Source organism: Chelonia mydas, chromosome 2 (assembly GCF_015237465.2).
Source record: "Chelonia mydas isolate rCheMyd1 chromosome 2, rCheMyd1.pri.v2, whole genome shotgun sequence".
NCBI classification, from domain to species: domain Eukaryota; kingdom Metazoa; phylum Chordata; order Testudines; family Cheloniidae; genus Chelonia; species Chelonia mydas.
This window is the reverse complement of record NC_057850.1, coordinates 226,914,284-226,931,728: the sequence shown is the minus strand read 5'-3', so window position 1 is coordinate 226,931,728 and position 17,445 is coordinate 226,914,284. Positions and strand designations below refer to the sequence as shown.

At 44.2% G+C, this 17,445-nt stretch overlaps 1 protein-coding gene across 12 annotated transcripts in view; it reads right to left on the bottom strand.

Annotated features, from left to right (window-relative positions):
- The window catches only part of KIAA1217 (KIAA1217 ortholog), a 511,170-nt gene extending 494,485 nt beyond the window's left edge, over nucleotides 1–16,685 (bottom strand). For 5 of the 12 annotated variants that reach the window (XR_005224058.2, XR_005224057.2, XM_037890854.2 and 2 more), the window contains exon 1: nucleotides 16,241–16,684. Coding sequence is in view for 10 of the 12 variants with exons in the window: in XM_037890854.2 (XP_037746782.1) it covers nucleotides 16,241–16,337 (97 nt within the window). In the remaining 2 variants the exon portion in view is untranslated. Of the gene's footprint in view, nucleotides 1–16,240 lie in introns of all 12 variants that reach the window. The other 7 variants (XM_037890856.2, XM_043541333.1, XM_037890860.2 and 4 more) reach the window with 3 other exon arrangements.
- Between the last annotated feature and the right edge of the window lie 760 nt (nucleotides 16,686–17,445).

Below are 17,445 nucleotides of genomic sequence, written 5' to 3'. Positions count from 1 at the left end.
GGGTCTGATTCCCTGATAAACTAGAATTGGAAGTGTACCCAAGGGAAGGCATCCCTTCAAGAAGCTGGGGAAAGAGGTTGGGGTTTCTAATGTCTGGTACAGTGAGGCGATAACCCCTTTTCCCCAGCCCTTTAACCCTCATACAAGGGGAGGACAGTGAGGTCCCAGCAACAGGCTTGGGACCAAGTGCAAAGGGGTGGGGGAGGGAGAGGGGGTTGATGGCAGCATTCAAACAGGTGGAAATTATTAGGAAGGAACGACGATCTGCCTTGGGTTACTTTCAACAGTAAAAACCATTTGACAGTACTGTAACCATCCCTTCTTTTATATAAAATATAAAAACATTAACTTGCAATTCTTACTGAAGTATTTTATATCTATAATAGACTTTCTTTAAATTGTTTTTTAATAAAAGCCCACCTTCATGAATTAAGTTACTACCTTTATCTTTTATATGAAATCATACAGAAAGTTAAAAAATTGGACAATCTAGTTTTTCCATTCAAAGGAAAATTTCATCAAAAATATGTCTTCCCTCAGGATTATCTCCTGCTAACATGGAAAATATCACAACCAATGGAGGAAAAAGAAAGGATAAATGGTATTACTGTTTTAATATTTACATAATCACATTTACATATCTGATTCTAAACCATCTTAAACTCAATCAATGCCCTTCACAGGTATCTGTTCAGAAATTTTAAAATGAAGGCCATAAAAATGCCTGTAACAGTAAAACTAGAAAAATTAGACTGTCGTTCATTAAAAGTTGCTAGCAACTATTCAGCCCTAATACATGCTGTCAGGCAGTGCAAGAAAGAGACTGCTGTTCCTGCCTCGAACATAGTGGTCCTGCTCCAAGTAGCCTTTAAAATTCCCTTGAATGCAGAAAACAATGTTGAGCTCAGATCACTGAGAAACAGTCTCATAAATAGGAGTGAAAGCCACACAGTGTTCTGTAAAGGCCAAATCCTGCTTCCTGCACGCAGCCCAAGTAAACAGGACATACACAGGGGAGGCCTGTGAGGGATGGGATGGAATGCAATGCCTACCCTATACCTCTAAGGGTAAGTACTCATTCTGCTCCCACTACTGAAGCCTCAGGATTGCAGTAGCCTCTGACTTTGTTGGGCCCCTTCACAAGGTTGGAGAAGGTTTGAGGCCAGTGGAACTACAATGTCATGAATTCCCCCCTCCATCGCCTCTGCATTCAACACTGTGTACGCTAAGGGAGCACAGCTCATCTTTAGCAAGTGGCTGTGGATCTCATCCACAGGCTCCTGCAATTTTCCTCTAAAACAGAACTCAACTAGTTCTACTCCCTATCTGGCCTTCTACGTACACAGATGATGGATGGGAGCAGGATTTGCCCCCTGCATGAGCAAAAGAATTTGAATCAATCCACTGTCTCGCTAGAAGCCAGTGAATGGCCTGCACTATTAAGAATGATATGTAGTCTTCAGAGGTCTTGTTTCCACTGAGCAGTCAAGGCCTAGTTTTATGCTAAGTAAATATCATTAGGAGAATTAGTATTCTATTCTATAAAGCAAATCAGTTACAATCAATTGCAACCACCTAACCAGGCAATTATGAAATCATAGGCTAGCAAGTCCCAGAATGTTGGTTGGAAAATATCAGTGGAAGCCTTAAGATATTCTACACATGGTAAAAAATTACTACAATAATTGGTATATACTAACCAATAGCTTGAGGCACAGTGGCTAGAACTCTTGAAAAAAGGAGAAACAGAACTACCAGGAACACAGGACAAGCGCAATAACCTCGAACCAAAGCAAACCAAGAAGAAACAAGTCTGCATTGCCTCCGTTTTAAATTAAATGCGGACACCACACACACAAAAAAAAATCAGAAGACCACTTGAGCTTGACACATTCATTGTACGATATGAAACATCTTAACTAAATATATGGTTTCAGACAATATACTTATAAACCTAGTATGTTATTTCACAGACTATAATGTAAATTATAAAAATATTAATAATATTACAGCAGGATCCAGAGGATCCAGTCCAGACTGAGACTCCATTGGTAGATGCTATACAAACACTACTCCTGGAGAAATCCTGCGTCATTGCATGTGAGCAGAATTCATGACCCCCAAAGATTTCTTTGCTTCCCCACAGAAAAATGACTTCTGATGGGGAAGCAAAGGGAAGCCTCAAGAGTGGCCACACACCCCTCCGAGGCAGTGCAGGCAGGTCAGTTTGGGTGCCCAGAGCAGCCATAGACAGGTAGAGACACAAATCACTGCTGGGATGGAATGGCTGGGCAGTCATGTGTGTGAGAGAGTGAGACACACACACACACACAGTCCCTCTCCCTTGCTATTGCAGCACGCTTGGTGTGGAGGGGCAGGGCTTTGGGGTGTTTCTGGGGAGGCAGGCGTGGGGCAGGTTTTGTCCCCTCAGGCAGAGCAGAATGTAGCAGCCTACCTGCTTAGTGAATTGTCCCCATTGTTCTTAGTGAATTCCCCCAGGAGTATAGAACAGGTGTAAAAATTTTAAGGCTCCTTTACTTTGCCAGAGTGGTGTAAAGGAGCCTTATTGTAAAGGACAGTGTGGCTTTATAAACGCTTATGGTGCTTTTGTGATTAGAACTGGTCTAAATTTTTGGACTGAAAATATCTCCTATCAAAATGTGCTCCATGAACTGTTTGCAAATGATCTTTCTGGGGATGGTCAGTAACCAATATAAATTGTGAGTTTGAGTCCCCAGCCCTTGCTTGCTCTTCTGTTAACTAGGATATAACCCCGAGCATATGGCTGCATATATTTGTTGACTAATAACTAGAAGTAAAGGGTCAATACTAGCTACATTACTATTAAAAGAGGGGTTGGGGATTTTCTCCAATGCTCCCCACTCCCATTCTTCATCCATTGTATAGTAGTTTAAATAAATTACTGAAATAATTGAAACCAGGGTGATTATATTGTGTTATTTTAATAAATAAAATATGTAGAATTTTGTAGAATTTTAAAATAATTGTGCACAGAATTTTTAATGTTTTGGTGCAGAATTCCCCCAGGAGTAAAAGATGTACAAAGAGACTCTGACTCTCAGACTTTGTCTTAAAATCTCCCATCATTGCCTCTATTCAACCAACAGTAGCAATAGCAGGAGTACTAGCATAGAAAGTCAGCTGGCGATCACTGGCATTTTAAAAGCCACGTCATCTACCTGCTTTGTGCAGGTATACTACTGTTCACACTCTTACTACTACTAGTGAAGCTTCACCAGTGGTAGCAACAGTGGAAATTCAGAGAAATTCTAATGTAGACACAGTAGGATTGCCAACTTTCTGATTGCAGAAAACCGAATATCCTTGCCCTGCCCCTAGGCCCCATGCCTCACTCTCCCCCACCCTCGCTCACTTGCTCATTTTCACTGAGCTGGGGCAGAGGGTTGGGGTGAGGCAGGGGGTGAGGGCTCCGGCTGGGTGCAGGCTCTGGGGTGGTGCCAGGGATGAGGGGTTTGGGGTGCAGGAAGGGGCTACGGGGTGGGGCCCAAGGGGTTTGGAGTGTTGGCAGGGACTCCAGGCTGGGGCAGGAGTTTAGGGCATGGGGGGGGGGGGGTGAGAGCTCTGGCTGGGGGTGTGGGCTCTGGTGTGGGGCCAAGGGGTTAGGGTACAGGACAGGGTGAGGGCTCTGGACAGCATTTACCTCAGGCGGCTCCCGCAAGCAATGGCATGTCCCCGCTCCGGCTCCTAGACGGAGGCTTGGCCAGGCAGCTCTGCACACTGCCCCATCTGCAAGCGCAACCCTGGCAGCTCCCATTGGCAATAGGAGCTGTGAAACTGGCACTTAGGGCACAGAGCCCCCTGGCTGCCTCTACACCTAGCTGGAGGGGGGACATGATGCTGCTTCAGGGCCGCACAGAGCCACGGCAGGCAGGGAGCCTGCCTTAGCCCTGCTGCGTCGCCGACCAGACATTTAACGGCCCAGTGAGCTGTGCTGATCAGAGCCGCCAGGGTCGCTTTTCGACCGGGCACTCTGGTCAAAAACCAGACGCCTGGCAACCCTAAGACACAGCCTAAGGGCCAGGGATTACGTCTCCAATTTCACAGAATCATAGAATATCAGGGTTGGAAGGGACCTCAGGAGGTCATCTAGTCCAACCCCCTGCTTACCAATACCCAATTTTTGCCCCAGATCCCTAAATAGCCCCCTCAAGTGGCCCCCTCAATGACTGAACTCACAACCCTAGTTTAGCAGGCCAATGCTCAAACCACTGAGCTATCCCTCCCCCCCAAGAGCACATGAGGTCCTGAGCTCAATTAAGGCATATGTGAGCTACTATGTTACAATTAAATAAATAATAATAAAAGGCTGACTCTATGAACAATTATGGAAACTTTAAAGAAAAAAAATTAAAGTTTCAAGTTGTACCATAACGTGTATCATTGTTGGAGGTAGGGGGTAACCTAAATAACTTTAAAAGTGAATATCATATTGGCATGTAGCTATATTCTGTTAACACCTTATTGCTTTGTATGAAATGAAAACTGAAAAGGAGAATAGTAAAGCTTGGAAACTAACCTGGCACACTGTAAAATACTCTTTGTCTTCACCAAACCTTTGTCTAACCCCAAACAAACTACTGAACAGATTCTACTGGACAGCTACCAGATCACAGGCCACAAAAATGTTTAGTGGACATAACAAGCATAAGTGTTTGCAAAATTACAGCTCTGTGCAAAGCCACAAAACCCTAGGCTCAATTTTGTTGTTTTGTGTTAAACATTAACTTTGCTAAATGAAAAGATTGTGATTCTTTGCAAGTCTCAGAAGTATGGAAACAATGTTGCCTTTACCTAACTATCTACTACATAACAGCTGAACTTTAGTTCCATATCAGCTATTTATATCTGCTGTTCTTGGCCCCTGCTGATTTTTGTATCCTCTTGAAAGATTTGGCCAGGACCTTGCCCTATTGGCAAGTGCAGAGTGGAAAGAAAATATAGCTCTTAGCCAATTATGTCTCCTTGTTGACCTTGCCACCATATATGAATCTTGCAGAGACAGTTGTTCCTGATGACCTCACCATGAATAAAGCTTTCATTAAAACAAATGCAAATAATTAATGATTCTTGGGGGCGTTCTCCAACTTTTGATACAGTGGTATTTTAATAACATACTATAATTATCCTAAAAAAAGTGAACTCTTTCAAAGTAACAAGATACTGTATGTGTAATATAGCCTATCAATTGTTCTCCATGTCCACTGAATGCAGGACAAGAAGCAATGGACTTAATCTGCAGCAAGGGAGATTTAGGTTAGATATTAGGAAGAACTTTCTAACTTCAAGGGTAGTTACACTCTGGAATGGGCCTCCAAGGGAAGTTGTGGAATCCCCAGCACTGGAGGTTTTAAGAACAGGTTGGACAAACACCCCTAGGCATGGTCTAGGATGGATTTACTTGATCCTGTCACAGTGCAGCGACTTGGTCTTGATGACCTATCGAAGTCTCTTCCAGCCCTATATTTCTATGATTAAAATATATTATAACTGTAATCAATATGACTATTACATATTAAACTACAGCTTTTTGTTTTTACTCTAAACAAACCATTTTTTCCCAACTATAGCCACAACCAAAATAGTAATTATATCCCACTGGACTAAAGTATACATATAATCCATCTCTGCTGATTCTGACATAATGTGATAGCTAATTCTGCATGACCTTTCACAACATACTGTAAGTTACAAAGTAATATCCAAACAGGTTTTATACTAGTTAAAGACGGAAAAGACCTATTAAATCAGAGTCATTCTCTTGCCAGACAAAACACAGGCCTTCCAAAAGAAAGTACATCACTTACTGAAGTGATATTACATTTAATCTTAGCTTGACAGCCTGCTTGTTTTCTGCTTTATGTGGTCTCAAGGAAACCATGTAGAAATTTAGAATTTTTTTCCCCCCACAGAAAAGTACCCAATGCCAGCATAATGCCAAACTTCAACATATTTGTACAAGGTTCAGTTGTATTTCTGAAGGATAAATGCTTTTGCTATTTTGTGTAACACATAGGCAAATGCTTTTAAAATCAGGAAGTAGTTACTGTATCAATGAGAAAACCCTGCTCTACTGCATTTCACTATTAAGAGCACTGTTCGACCCAGATGTTGTGCACAATTCATTAGTTTCTAGAGCAATTAATAAGTGCTGTACTATTCTGCACATTAGACCTAAATTATGCAGCAAGGCTCTTGATTTATGCAGCACAACTCCAATGAATTCTAGGGCAAATAGGGAATTATGTGGCCATGTTAATCAAGCATTAACTTATTCAATAACCTTCAATGTTACTGAAATTCTAAAAATGCATCACAAATTGAAAAATAAATTAATGCATGTTATTTATTTGCACTATAGCAGAGGAATACCTCTGATTCCTGGATCAGGAGTTCCATAGGAGAGGAGCCCGTCTGAATTGCATATTCAGCAATGGGAAGGTGGAGCAGGCATCAGCATTAGAGTCAGAAGTGCTGCAATACTGTGTCTGGAAAGGAAGGCTTGAAAGAGGTGCTACTTTCCAGAGCTCCTGAGCTACATAAGATCAGAGCATGATTTTTGCAGAGCAAGGGGCTCCTATGCTGCACTATCCAAAGCTATATACAATAAGAGCGAGGCTTCACTCCTTCACAGGTACACAGTGAAGAACGGTGGATGCCGTTTAGAGCATCTAAGCCCCACAAGAGTGCTTCATTTCTTTGTGCCTGCTTTCCAATTAGAAAAGAGCCATTAGACCAGTTGAGTTCATCTTTGTTTCCCTGTGTCAGAAAGAATCTCCCTCTGGCTGTCCTCTTGCGCTGTCCTTTAAAGGGCAGTAGCATGGAAATAGACACAGGAAACTCACTGAGTTCCCCTATGTGGGGAAACACAGAAAAACCAGAAATGCAAAAGGCAAAGTAGTGGGCAGACAAGGTGAGCAGAGGAAAAGTGGCAGGAAAATGTCAACTTGTGTTAATTTATGCAACACAGCTTTAGATGGCATCTTAACAAAAAGAGAAATTATGTGGCCATTTATGGTGTTGCATCACCCGATTATACAGAGGTCCCTATTGATCAAGTTTGCATGAACTCCTGTAAATTCCAACATTATAAAACCCACGTTATAAACGTTATAAAACCTTTGTTAGTTTAGTGTTAAAATTGCTAAAGTGGATTTCATCTCTCTCTCTCCCCATCAGACACACACGCATGCTAAAAAACAAAGATATCACAAATTTAAGCAACATTCACATTCAACACAATACCAACCCCCACACCTTATCCCACTGCCATCATGATACTCTCTTTAACATGTTCAATTAATTCAACAGTACTGTCGCCCCAATGCTCATATAAAAATGTGATCACACTGCAATACACATCCTTACCTTCCATATGGTACTTTTATATATATATAAATAAAATTACTCATCCCTCTCATGCTCGCCATATATGGGGCGGCCCTGTGTGTTCCCAATGGCTCCTGTCTGCATGCTGTGTCAGCAAGGTTCCTGTGGAGCTGTGCTGACATTCTTGTAACCCATAATTCTCTCCTAGAATCTCTATAAGTAGAGAGGTTCCTCAGAGTGAGGGGGTTTTGCTTAAAACTGATACACAATTCAAGCTGCATTACATTTTAAGCATATTCTCCACATGGTTAGTAGGAAGATAATACATGTGCCATGTTGCCCCTCCTGACCTGTTCCACACAGATCCACAACCTTCACATGACCTGCACAGGGTCCCAGGAGATAGGGGACAGTGCCATGGAGGCAGCTACCCCTTGGGTGAAATTATGCCCCGCCCACCCCGAAGTCAATGGCAACACTCTCATCGACTTCACTGGGCCACGATTTCACCCCTTGTGTACAGAAGGGGAAGACTGACATATGGATCTCAGATTAGGAGCCTGGGAAAAGTAACAGCTGGCCCTAAAATCAGTGAGAACTACATGTTGCCCTGAATCTGTATGTGGTACCATTTGTATTTACATCAGTGGGAGTTGCAGCTCCAGCTAGTTTCTGGCTCTAGGTAAATAAACACAACAGAGAATATGATTTTAGAAAAACATAAAAAAGCTTCATTAGAGAGAACAGATCCCGGATTTAACAGCAAAGGTATCAAGGCTTTTCCATATCTTTATATGCTTATTTGGTGGTTTTTCATTAGAGGGTAGTTAAATTAATTACAGTGTCAGTAAACTCCCAGAAAAAATACTGGAAGAGAAGTTAATACCAAGTCCAACTTGTAATAATTAGAAAATGGAGTTGCACAGTATATCATATAGTAATAGGTCTCAGACAACAGAATACTGTTGATATAGTGGTTGTATCCACATTCTCAGGAACAATTAAATATTAAAACTAGTATAACTCTGACTTAGAACAACGCTTCCTTAGCCCTCATCCCCTAACGCCCCTACTCTACTTGTGCTACATTGATGACATCTTCATCATCTGGACCCATGGAAAAGAAGCCCTTGAGGAATTCCACCATGATTTCAACAATTTCCATCCCACCATCAACCTCAGCCTAGACCAATCCACACAAGCGGTCCATTTACTGGACACTACTGTGCTAATAAGCGATGGTCACATAACCACCACCCTATACCGGAAACCTGCTGACCGCTATACTTACTTACATGCCTCCAGCTTCCATCCAGGACACACTACACGATCCATTGTCTACAGCCAAGCTCTAAGATACAACTGCATTTGCTCCAACCCCTCAGACAGAGACAAAAACCTACAAGATCTCTATCAAGCGTTCTTACAACTACAATATCCACCTGCCGAAGTGAAGAAACAGATGGACAGAGCCAGAAGAGCACCCAGAAGTCACCTACTACAGGACAGGCCCAACAAAGAAAACAACAACAGAACGCCACTAGCTGTCACCTTCAGCCCCCAACTAAAACCTCTCCAGTGCATCACCAAAGATTTACAACCTATCCTAAAAAATGATCCCTCACTCTCACAGATCTTGGGAGACAGACCAGTCCTCGCTTACAGACGGCCCCCCAACCTGAAGCAAATACTCTCCAGCAACCACACACCACACAACAAAAACACTAACCCAGGAATCTATCCTTGCAACAAAGCCCGATGCCAACTCTGTCCACATATTTATTCAAGTGACACCATCATAGGACCTAATCACATTAGCCACGCCATCAGGGGCTCGTTCACCTGTACATCTACCAATGTGATATATGCTATCATGTACCAGCAATGGCCCTCTGCCATGTACATTGGCCAAACCAGACAGTCTACGCAAAAGAACAAATGGCCCAACTTTAAAAAAAATGGAAGAAGGAGGATCCTGGGAACTACAGGCCAATCAGCCTCACCTCAGTCCCTGGAAAAATCATGGAGCAGGTCCTCAAGGAATCAATTCTGAAGCACTTAGAGGAAAGTGATCAGGAGCAGTCAGCATGGATTCACCAAGGGCAAGTCATGCTTGACTAATCTAATTGCCTTCTATGAAGAGATAACTGGCTCTGTGGATGAGGGGAAAGCAGTGGACGTGTTGTTTCTTGACTTTAGCAAAGCTTTTGACATGGTCTCCCACAGTATTCTTGCCAGCAAGTTAAAGAAGTATGGGCTGGATGAATGGACTATATGAATGGACTATATAATGGATAGAATGCTGGCTAGATTGTCGGGCTCAACGGGTAGTGATCAATGGCTTCATGTCTAGTTGGCAGCCGGTGACAAGTGGAGTGCCCCAAGGGTCAGTCCTCGGGCCGGTTTTGTTCAATATCTTCATAAATGATCTGGAGGATGGTGTGGATTGCACCCTCAGCAAGTTTGCAGATGACACTAAACTGGGAGGAGAGGTACATACACTGGAGGGTAGGGATAGGATACAGAGACCTAGACAAATTAGAGGATTGGGCCAAAAGAAATCTGATGAGGTTCAACAAGGACAAGTGCAGAGTCCTGCACTTAGGATGGAAGAATCCCATGCACCGCTACAGACTAGGGACTGAATGGCTCGGCAGCAGTTCTGCAGAAAAGGACCTAGGGGTTACAGTGGACAAGAAGCTGGATATGAGTCAACAGTGTGCCCTTGTTGCCGAGAAGACCAATGGCATTTTGGGATGTATACGTAGGGGCATTGCCAGCAGATCGAGGGACGTGATCGTTCCCCTCTGTTCGACATTGGTGAGGCCTCATCTGGAGTACTGTGTCCAGTTTTGGGCCCCACACTACAAGAAGGGTGTGGAAAAATTGGAAAACGTCCAGCGGAGGGCAACAAAAATGATTAGGGGTCTGGAACACATGACTTATGAGGAGAGGCTGAGGGAACTGGGATTGTTTAGTCTGCGGAAGAGAAGAATGAGGGGGGATTTGATAGCTGCTTTCAACTACCTGAAAGGGGGTTCCAAAGAGGATGGATCTAGACTGTTCTCAGTGGTAGCTGATGACAGAACAAGGAGTAATGGTCTCAAGTTGCAGTGGGGGAGGTTTAGGTTGGATATTAGGAAAAACTTTTTCACTAGGAGGGTGGTGAAACACTGGAATGCGTTACCTAGGGAGGTGGTGGAATCTCCTTCCTTAGAAGTTTTTAAGGTCAGGCTTGACAAAGCCCTGGCTGGGATGATTTAGTTGGGGATTGGTCCTGCTTTGAGGAGGGGGATGGACTAGATGACCTTCTGAGGTCCCTTCCAACCCTGATATTCTATGATTCTATAGCACAAATCTGACATCAGGAATCATTACATTCAAAAACCAGTAGAAGAACACTTCAACCTCTCTGGCCACTCAGTAAAAGATTTAAGGGTGGCAATTTTGCAACAGAAATCTTCAAGAACAGACTCCAATGAGAAACTGCTGAGCTTGAATTAATATGGAAACTAGATACCACTAACTTGGGTTTGAATAGAGACTGGGAGTGGCTGGGTCATTACACATATTGAATCTATTTCGCCATGTTAAGTGTCCTCACACCTTCTTGTCAACTGTCTAAATGGGCCATCTTGATTATCACTACAAAAGTTTTTTTCTCCTGCTGATAATAGCTCATCTTAACTAATTAGCCTCTCACAGTTTGTATGGCAACTTCCACCTTCACTGTATGTGAATATATATATATATATATATATATATATATATTCATTCTTACTATATGTTCCATTCTATGCATCCGATGAAGTGGGCTGTAGCCCACGAAAGCTTATGCTCTAATAAATTTGTCTCTAAGGTGCCACAAGTACTCCTGTTCTTTCTACCTAAAAAGAGCATAACTATTCCGGTCAATTGAGCCCTAAGACCCAGATCCTGCAAAGACTTACACATATGCTTAAACTTAAGCACGTTTGTAAGTCTATATAGAATCAAGACCTAAGATAGTAATGTTTTTGTTCGGTTAGAGGGATGTTCATAGTTGCTGAAATCATCAGCGCACCATTTCCTGTTATCAAAGTACAACACATTTAAGGAAAGGCAATTTATTTTCTGCATAATTAAAGAACCACTGGTGCCTCTTGGAAAACTGAAAATGTTCTGTTTCAGGAGAGTGGATGGCTCAAAGGATTGTAGTGGGTTAAAGAGGCTTTCATCTCTAGGTTAGGGATTCAGATTCATCCCAGGCTGTTAATAAGCGAAAACAGTTACTGTCTCATGGCTGTCTGAAAGCCTAGGTGAAATGACTTGGGTGATTTCAGTTCAGTTTCCAAGAAACAGGTATGGCTATCACTCTTCTGAACAGTCTTAGCAGAGAAGAAACTATCTTTTCACTGGAGCTAAATTTGAGGTGGGCCTGTAATACAATTTTTCTCCCCAAGCTTGAAATCCTGTCCACCAAGAACACAGAACTGTTTGCAGAACCTGCATTGAGGAGGGTCAGTAAGATGATTCTTTCACCCTCAAACAAGTTAACTCACTTTATTTTATGTAAAAGAGGGCTATCCTATCATCTTTGGGATATCACCAGCATTCATGGATGTAGTAATGGAGCTGGCAGCCAGAGCTGGGGTCTACACATCTTCCAGCTTAATTTTTTTCCCCCCAATTCTTGTGAACTTTAAATTATTTTCTATCTTTTTCTCCAATTTTTTAACCACAGAATTCAGATTAATATTTCCAGGTAAATATAAACAGATGTTCAAAATAGCCTTCCATTTCATTCCCCAACATTTGCAAAGATAAAGGACTTCTGGTAGAGAAGTACACAATATGACAGCACAAATCAAATTAGATTAAATTAACTAACCTAAAATTGTTCATTTTCTTGCTTAGTCCCTTCTCTTATGTCTGACCCATTCTGTACATTTCCATACCATATTTTTTCTAATTTATGTCTACGAAATCAAAGAAAACAGTCTGTCCTCTCTCTCCTTCCTCCTTCAACAAGCTACCTCTCCTTTCCTTTCATTCTTTCCCAAACATGTATTCCATTCCACTGGCCTCTTTCCCAATTACATTTGCTCTAAGCTCTTTCTCCTCAATTGTTCTGGTCCCCCTGCATCTTTTGTTGATTGTATTATACTCTTTTGGTACTATTTGCTTCCATCTGCATTCTGTGGTCTCCTCATTGTCTTCCCCATCACTAATAACTGATAATTTTTAAATTATATAATGTTTTCGAAACTAATTAATCAACATAACACCTATCAAATAAGCAAGTTTTATCCCTGTTTTACGACAGGAAAATCAATCTAGATCGTAAACTCTTCAAGAAAAGCACTCTTTCTTTCTATGTTTGTATTATAATAAATAATAATAATTTGGTATAGTGCTTGTCATCAGAAGATCTCAGAGCTCTTCACAAACTTTTATGTATTTATCCCCATAACAGCCTTGCGTGTGCACATACTGCCCAGAAAACTGGGGCCCCAATGTACTGTAAATAAGAAGAAAGGTAGTGACTTAACCAAGGACAACCAGACTCAGGGTCAGAACTAGAAGTAGAGCAAGTAGAGCCTTTTGCTCTCAATTTTATGCTTAGTCCACTGAACCACACTGCTTCTTCACAACGGAGAACAGACCCCTTTTCTTGCAACCAGAGGCCTCCTTAGGTGCTCAGCAGAGGAGAGAGCTAGCTCCCAGCAGAGTATGTTTGCAAAGGCCCAAGCACCACCAACAGCAACCTAGGTATTCCCACCCCCAGCAATGCCATTGCCCATGCTTTGCCTGTTATGTGGACAGAAGACTTCAGTCTCCAGGGCTGGCAAAATGGGACGTTCCAGGAGCACTAAATTCACACTAAAATAAATTAAGTTGTTCTATGTAGAAACAATTCTACTTATGTCATATATTAAGTTTTCTTTAATTGCTCAGGAATATTTGCATGAAAATAGATTTATTTTTCCTGAAGTCATCTCTTCCTACCACTTAATCCTAAAGTCATAATTAGTCACGTTTGTGACATAAACATTGTAAAGTCATAAACAGAATGTTATGATTTCAGGTGAGGGACACCCTAAAAGCAAGCTTGCTTTTCAGAAAAAGACCTATTTTACGAAGAGAAAAGGATTAAGAGAAATGCATAATACATATAATGGCAAAGGCCCACTGACATTTGCTGGAAAACTGAAAAAATTCTAACATCTACTACTTTTTCTTGAAGGCTGTCTCGATTGTAATTTGAAATCATCTAGAACATGTAGCAAGTTTAATGTACAGCAAATTAGCAAAACAGTTTTTAAATAATTCATCAGCAGTGCAAAGTCAGGACATATTTTCAGGCATAGTGGCATTAAAAATACTCAGTGGCACGCCTAATCCTATAATTGGTAATGATCTGCTGGTAAAGTTTGGCTGAAAACCAGGAACTTTAACAGTGATCTAACATAATGTATACAAACTTTGGGCCCACTCCCAGTATGCACAGAATGCAGGATCAGACCCAACATGTCCCAGTCCTGAAGAGACTTATACAGGTGCTAAACCTTAATCATGTAAACACAGGTTCAATAAGAAAAGGAGTACTTGTTAAACCCTGGATTTGTGCTGGAAATGGCCCACCTTGATTATCATACACATTGTAAGGAGAGTGATCACTTTAGATAAGCTATTACCAGCAGGAGAGTGGGGTGGGGGGAGGTATTTTTTCATGCTTTGTGTATATAAAAAGATCTTCTACACTTTCCACAGTATGCATCCGATGAAGTGAGCTGTAGCTCACGAAAGCTTATGCTCAAATAAATTGGTTAGTCTCTAAGGTGCCACAAGTACTCCTTTTCTTTTTGCGAATACAGACTAACACGGCTGTTACTCTGAAACCTGTCACAGGTACAATGACACTAGTTTCAGGAGTACAGTCTTTGCAGGATCAGGGCCTTTATTAGGAATCCTCTTGAGGACTATACTTACTCAAAGACCCGAAAATGGAGGTAAACTAAAACTGTAATTATTTTTGATTAAGTTCTTTCTTGATAAAGTCCAAGTATAAAAAGTTAGAGTATTTAGCCAATGACTTCCCTAGCTTAGTCACTGGATATAAAAATGTGGCTCTTAAAGACATATCTTTGTTCTCTGGTCAAACTAATACCCAATTCTATGTGGTAGAATAACAGTCACTGTATTTTATTTTACTCAGTTCATGAGGTCAGAAGAATGACAAATAATGTGGTTTTGATTCTTGTCCCTAGATGTCTCATATTGTTCAATGTTTTTATTTTAACTACTATTCTCACTACACTTTTGCTAATGAAAATATGAATACTATGTAAATATACCTGAGGTCAGGAAAAAGTGAACCTCTTGAATGTCCTCAGATATGAGAGTAACCATCCAGTAATTAATCTGCATAATATGTAGTGTTTTTGTATAGCATTCAAAACTAGTAGTATTTTTGGAGTGTGTGTGTTGAACTATGAAGGAAACAGTGCAAGAAAACAAGAGTTGATTCTTAAAATGCTCACACACCATACAAAGACAAAGTTGAGAACATGAAATTTAAACTATGAAAAGTAAATTTTAATATTACGTAGCACCACCCATACCCATGACTATGAATCCTAGATAAACTGTACCACACAAGGAAGGGCCCAATTCTGCTTCCATTCATGTTAATGGCAAAACTTTCATTAACTTCAATGGAAGCAGCAGAAAATTCAGTTCAATGTTAACAATCAGTAGTAGAAGAACCTACCTCTGCCTATACAGAGAGACAGCCACTCATAAATCTGCACACTACCCTAAAGGCTTTTCCTCACTCAGAGAAACTAAATACCAAACAACCATCTAGTCAAGGCTTGACGCCATCAAATCCTAGGGTCATTGAAAAAAGCCTTGCTCACTATTCTGAGAGCTCCTCTGAATTTCAAAATGAAGTTTGTTCCTTATGTATATATGAAAAAAATATTTTATAAAAGGCAGAAGTTAGGATTACAAAGCCTTTCAACGATGGTCAATGTATGCAATACAACCTTCTTCTATACATGTAGCTGCAAAATTATTGTCATTTTTGCAACAATCTACTTTTACAAAGGAGGAAAGCCATTTAACCTTGCGTGCATGTAAAAAGCAGCCTAACTATTCAGTTCTCAGGAACAGCCTGAAAGCCTGACCACAATGACTAAATCGTTTTCAATTCTCAAGGGTAACTAATTAACTCTTTCTCAAAAAGCCTTGTTATAACTAAAGGCTACATTTCCTACCACACTCACTGGTCCCCTTCCTCACTCAGGGAGCCAGTTGGGGAAAGCAGACTACCCTAGCCCCCTGCGGCTTCAGCTGGATCCCCTGCGGATCTCAGCACTTAGCCGTGGGGCAAGTAGCAGCGCTCACTGCAGCAGGAGCCAACGAGCGAGCACGCGAACTTTGAAGTTTTCCCCTCAGAAGTTTGGTCAACTTTGCAGCACCACTAAGCCGCAGGCAGAGGCTGAAATCTCGCCGCCTGGGACACAGCGGGGAGTCTCTGGGGTTCGAGCCACTGCTAAAGGGCTTGGCCAAAGTCAGCAGCCCAGCCCCACGCTGAGCGGACTCCCGCACACGCGCCACGCCAACCCAGCGAGCTCGGCGGACGAGACGCCCCTGCGGGGCTCGCCTGCCCCAAGCTCGGAGCACCCCAAGGTCACCTGCCCTAGGGACTCCCCTCACTGCTGGGTCCGGTGGAGGGGACACGCTCCTCGCGAGCCCCTCACACCGCGCTCTGCCGGGGCGGGGGATGCTCTTCCCCCTCCCGCTGTGCCCCTGCTCCCGACCCGCCAGCCCCGGCGATATGAGGAACGGGGAGGGGGACCAAGCGCAAACTTTCGGTGCCACTTACTTGGCGGCTGGCGGCTGCCTCCCCCTGCCGCGCTGGCGAGCCTCTGGGCGGGCGGCGGCTGCACTCCGGCTAGCGGGACTCCCTGCGCGGCAGACATGCCCCGGGCAGCGGAGCGGCTCCGGCTCAGGGTGCGCCGCTGTAGGGGGCGGCGGCGGCGCCGGCGCTGCGCGGAGGGGGGGAGCGCCCTGCAGGGAGCGGGCTGCGCGCTCCGCCTGCCCCAGCCGGTGCCAGGTCTGCAGCAAGCTCGGCAGCCCGCGTCCTTCCCTCCCCGCCGACCGACGACTTTCAATTCACCTGCAGGCGGGCCGGGCGGGAGCGGCGCGGAGCCCTCCCGGCAGGCGGCGCGGCGGGAGGGGCCGAGTGGCGAGCGCCCCGGCTGGAGGTAGCCCCGGCCGCCCCTCCTTCTTTCCCTCTCGCTTGCCGGGGCGCGCACTCCGCTCGCCCGGGCCGCTCCGCAGCTCTCCCCGGGACTGCAGTCATTGCGTCACCGCCATCCCCACCCTCACCGCGGGGGGAGCTGCCGCTGCGGGAGCCGGGGTGCTGGCTCGGGGGGACTCCCGCTGGGGGAGCTGTGCCGGGGTAAAGGCTGGCGGGGGCCGCGGGCTCTGGCCTTGGTGTGGGGATGCCGAGCCCCCGTCAGGGGAGCGCTGCGTGGGGGGCTGATGCCCCGTGCAGGACCCGCTTCGCGCGCGGGTGGGGAGCCGGGGCTCGTTCCCTCCGAGGTGCGTCTCGGGACGCGCAGCCGGCGCAACGGGCTGCGTCTGGGTCAGCGGCTGCCCCCGAAATCTCAGGTGCGATGAGATCGCAGCCGCGGCGAGTACCCGGGGCCCTGCTCCGCGCTCTCAGACGCCGGGCTCTCGTTCAGCCCTCGCAGGATCGGCCCCCGCGGGGTCCTACCAGGTTCTCTGGGAACAGACAAAGCCCAGAACAGTTCAAACGTTTGGCTCCCACAGGGGCCGGGTGACCAGGGGCAGCCAGTAGCTCATGTGGAAAATCTCCCAGACGTGGAGCCGCTGACAGCACTAGCTTTCACCCTGAAAAGACAGTCTGAGCAGATACGTACTTTAAGGGGTAGAAGTTTAAAGGGCCGTAAAGAGGCTCGGCCTTCGCTTCCCGTTGTGAACAGATACAGAGGGGAGGGGGGCTTGTTTGGTCTGAAGTTTGTCTGTTTTGGGGAGAAGACAAACCTCCTCCTTCCTGCCCCC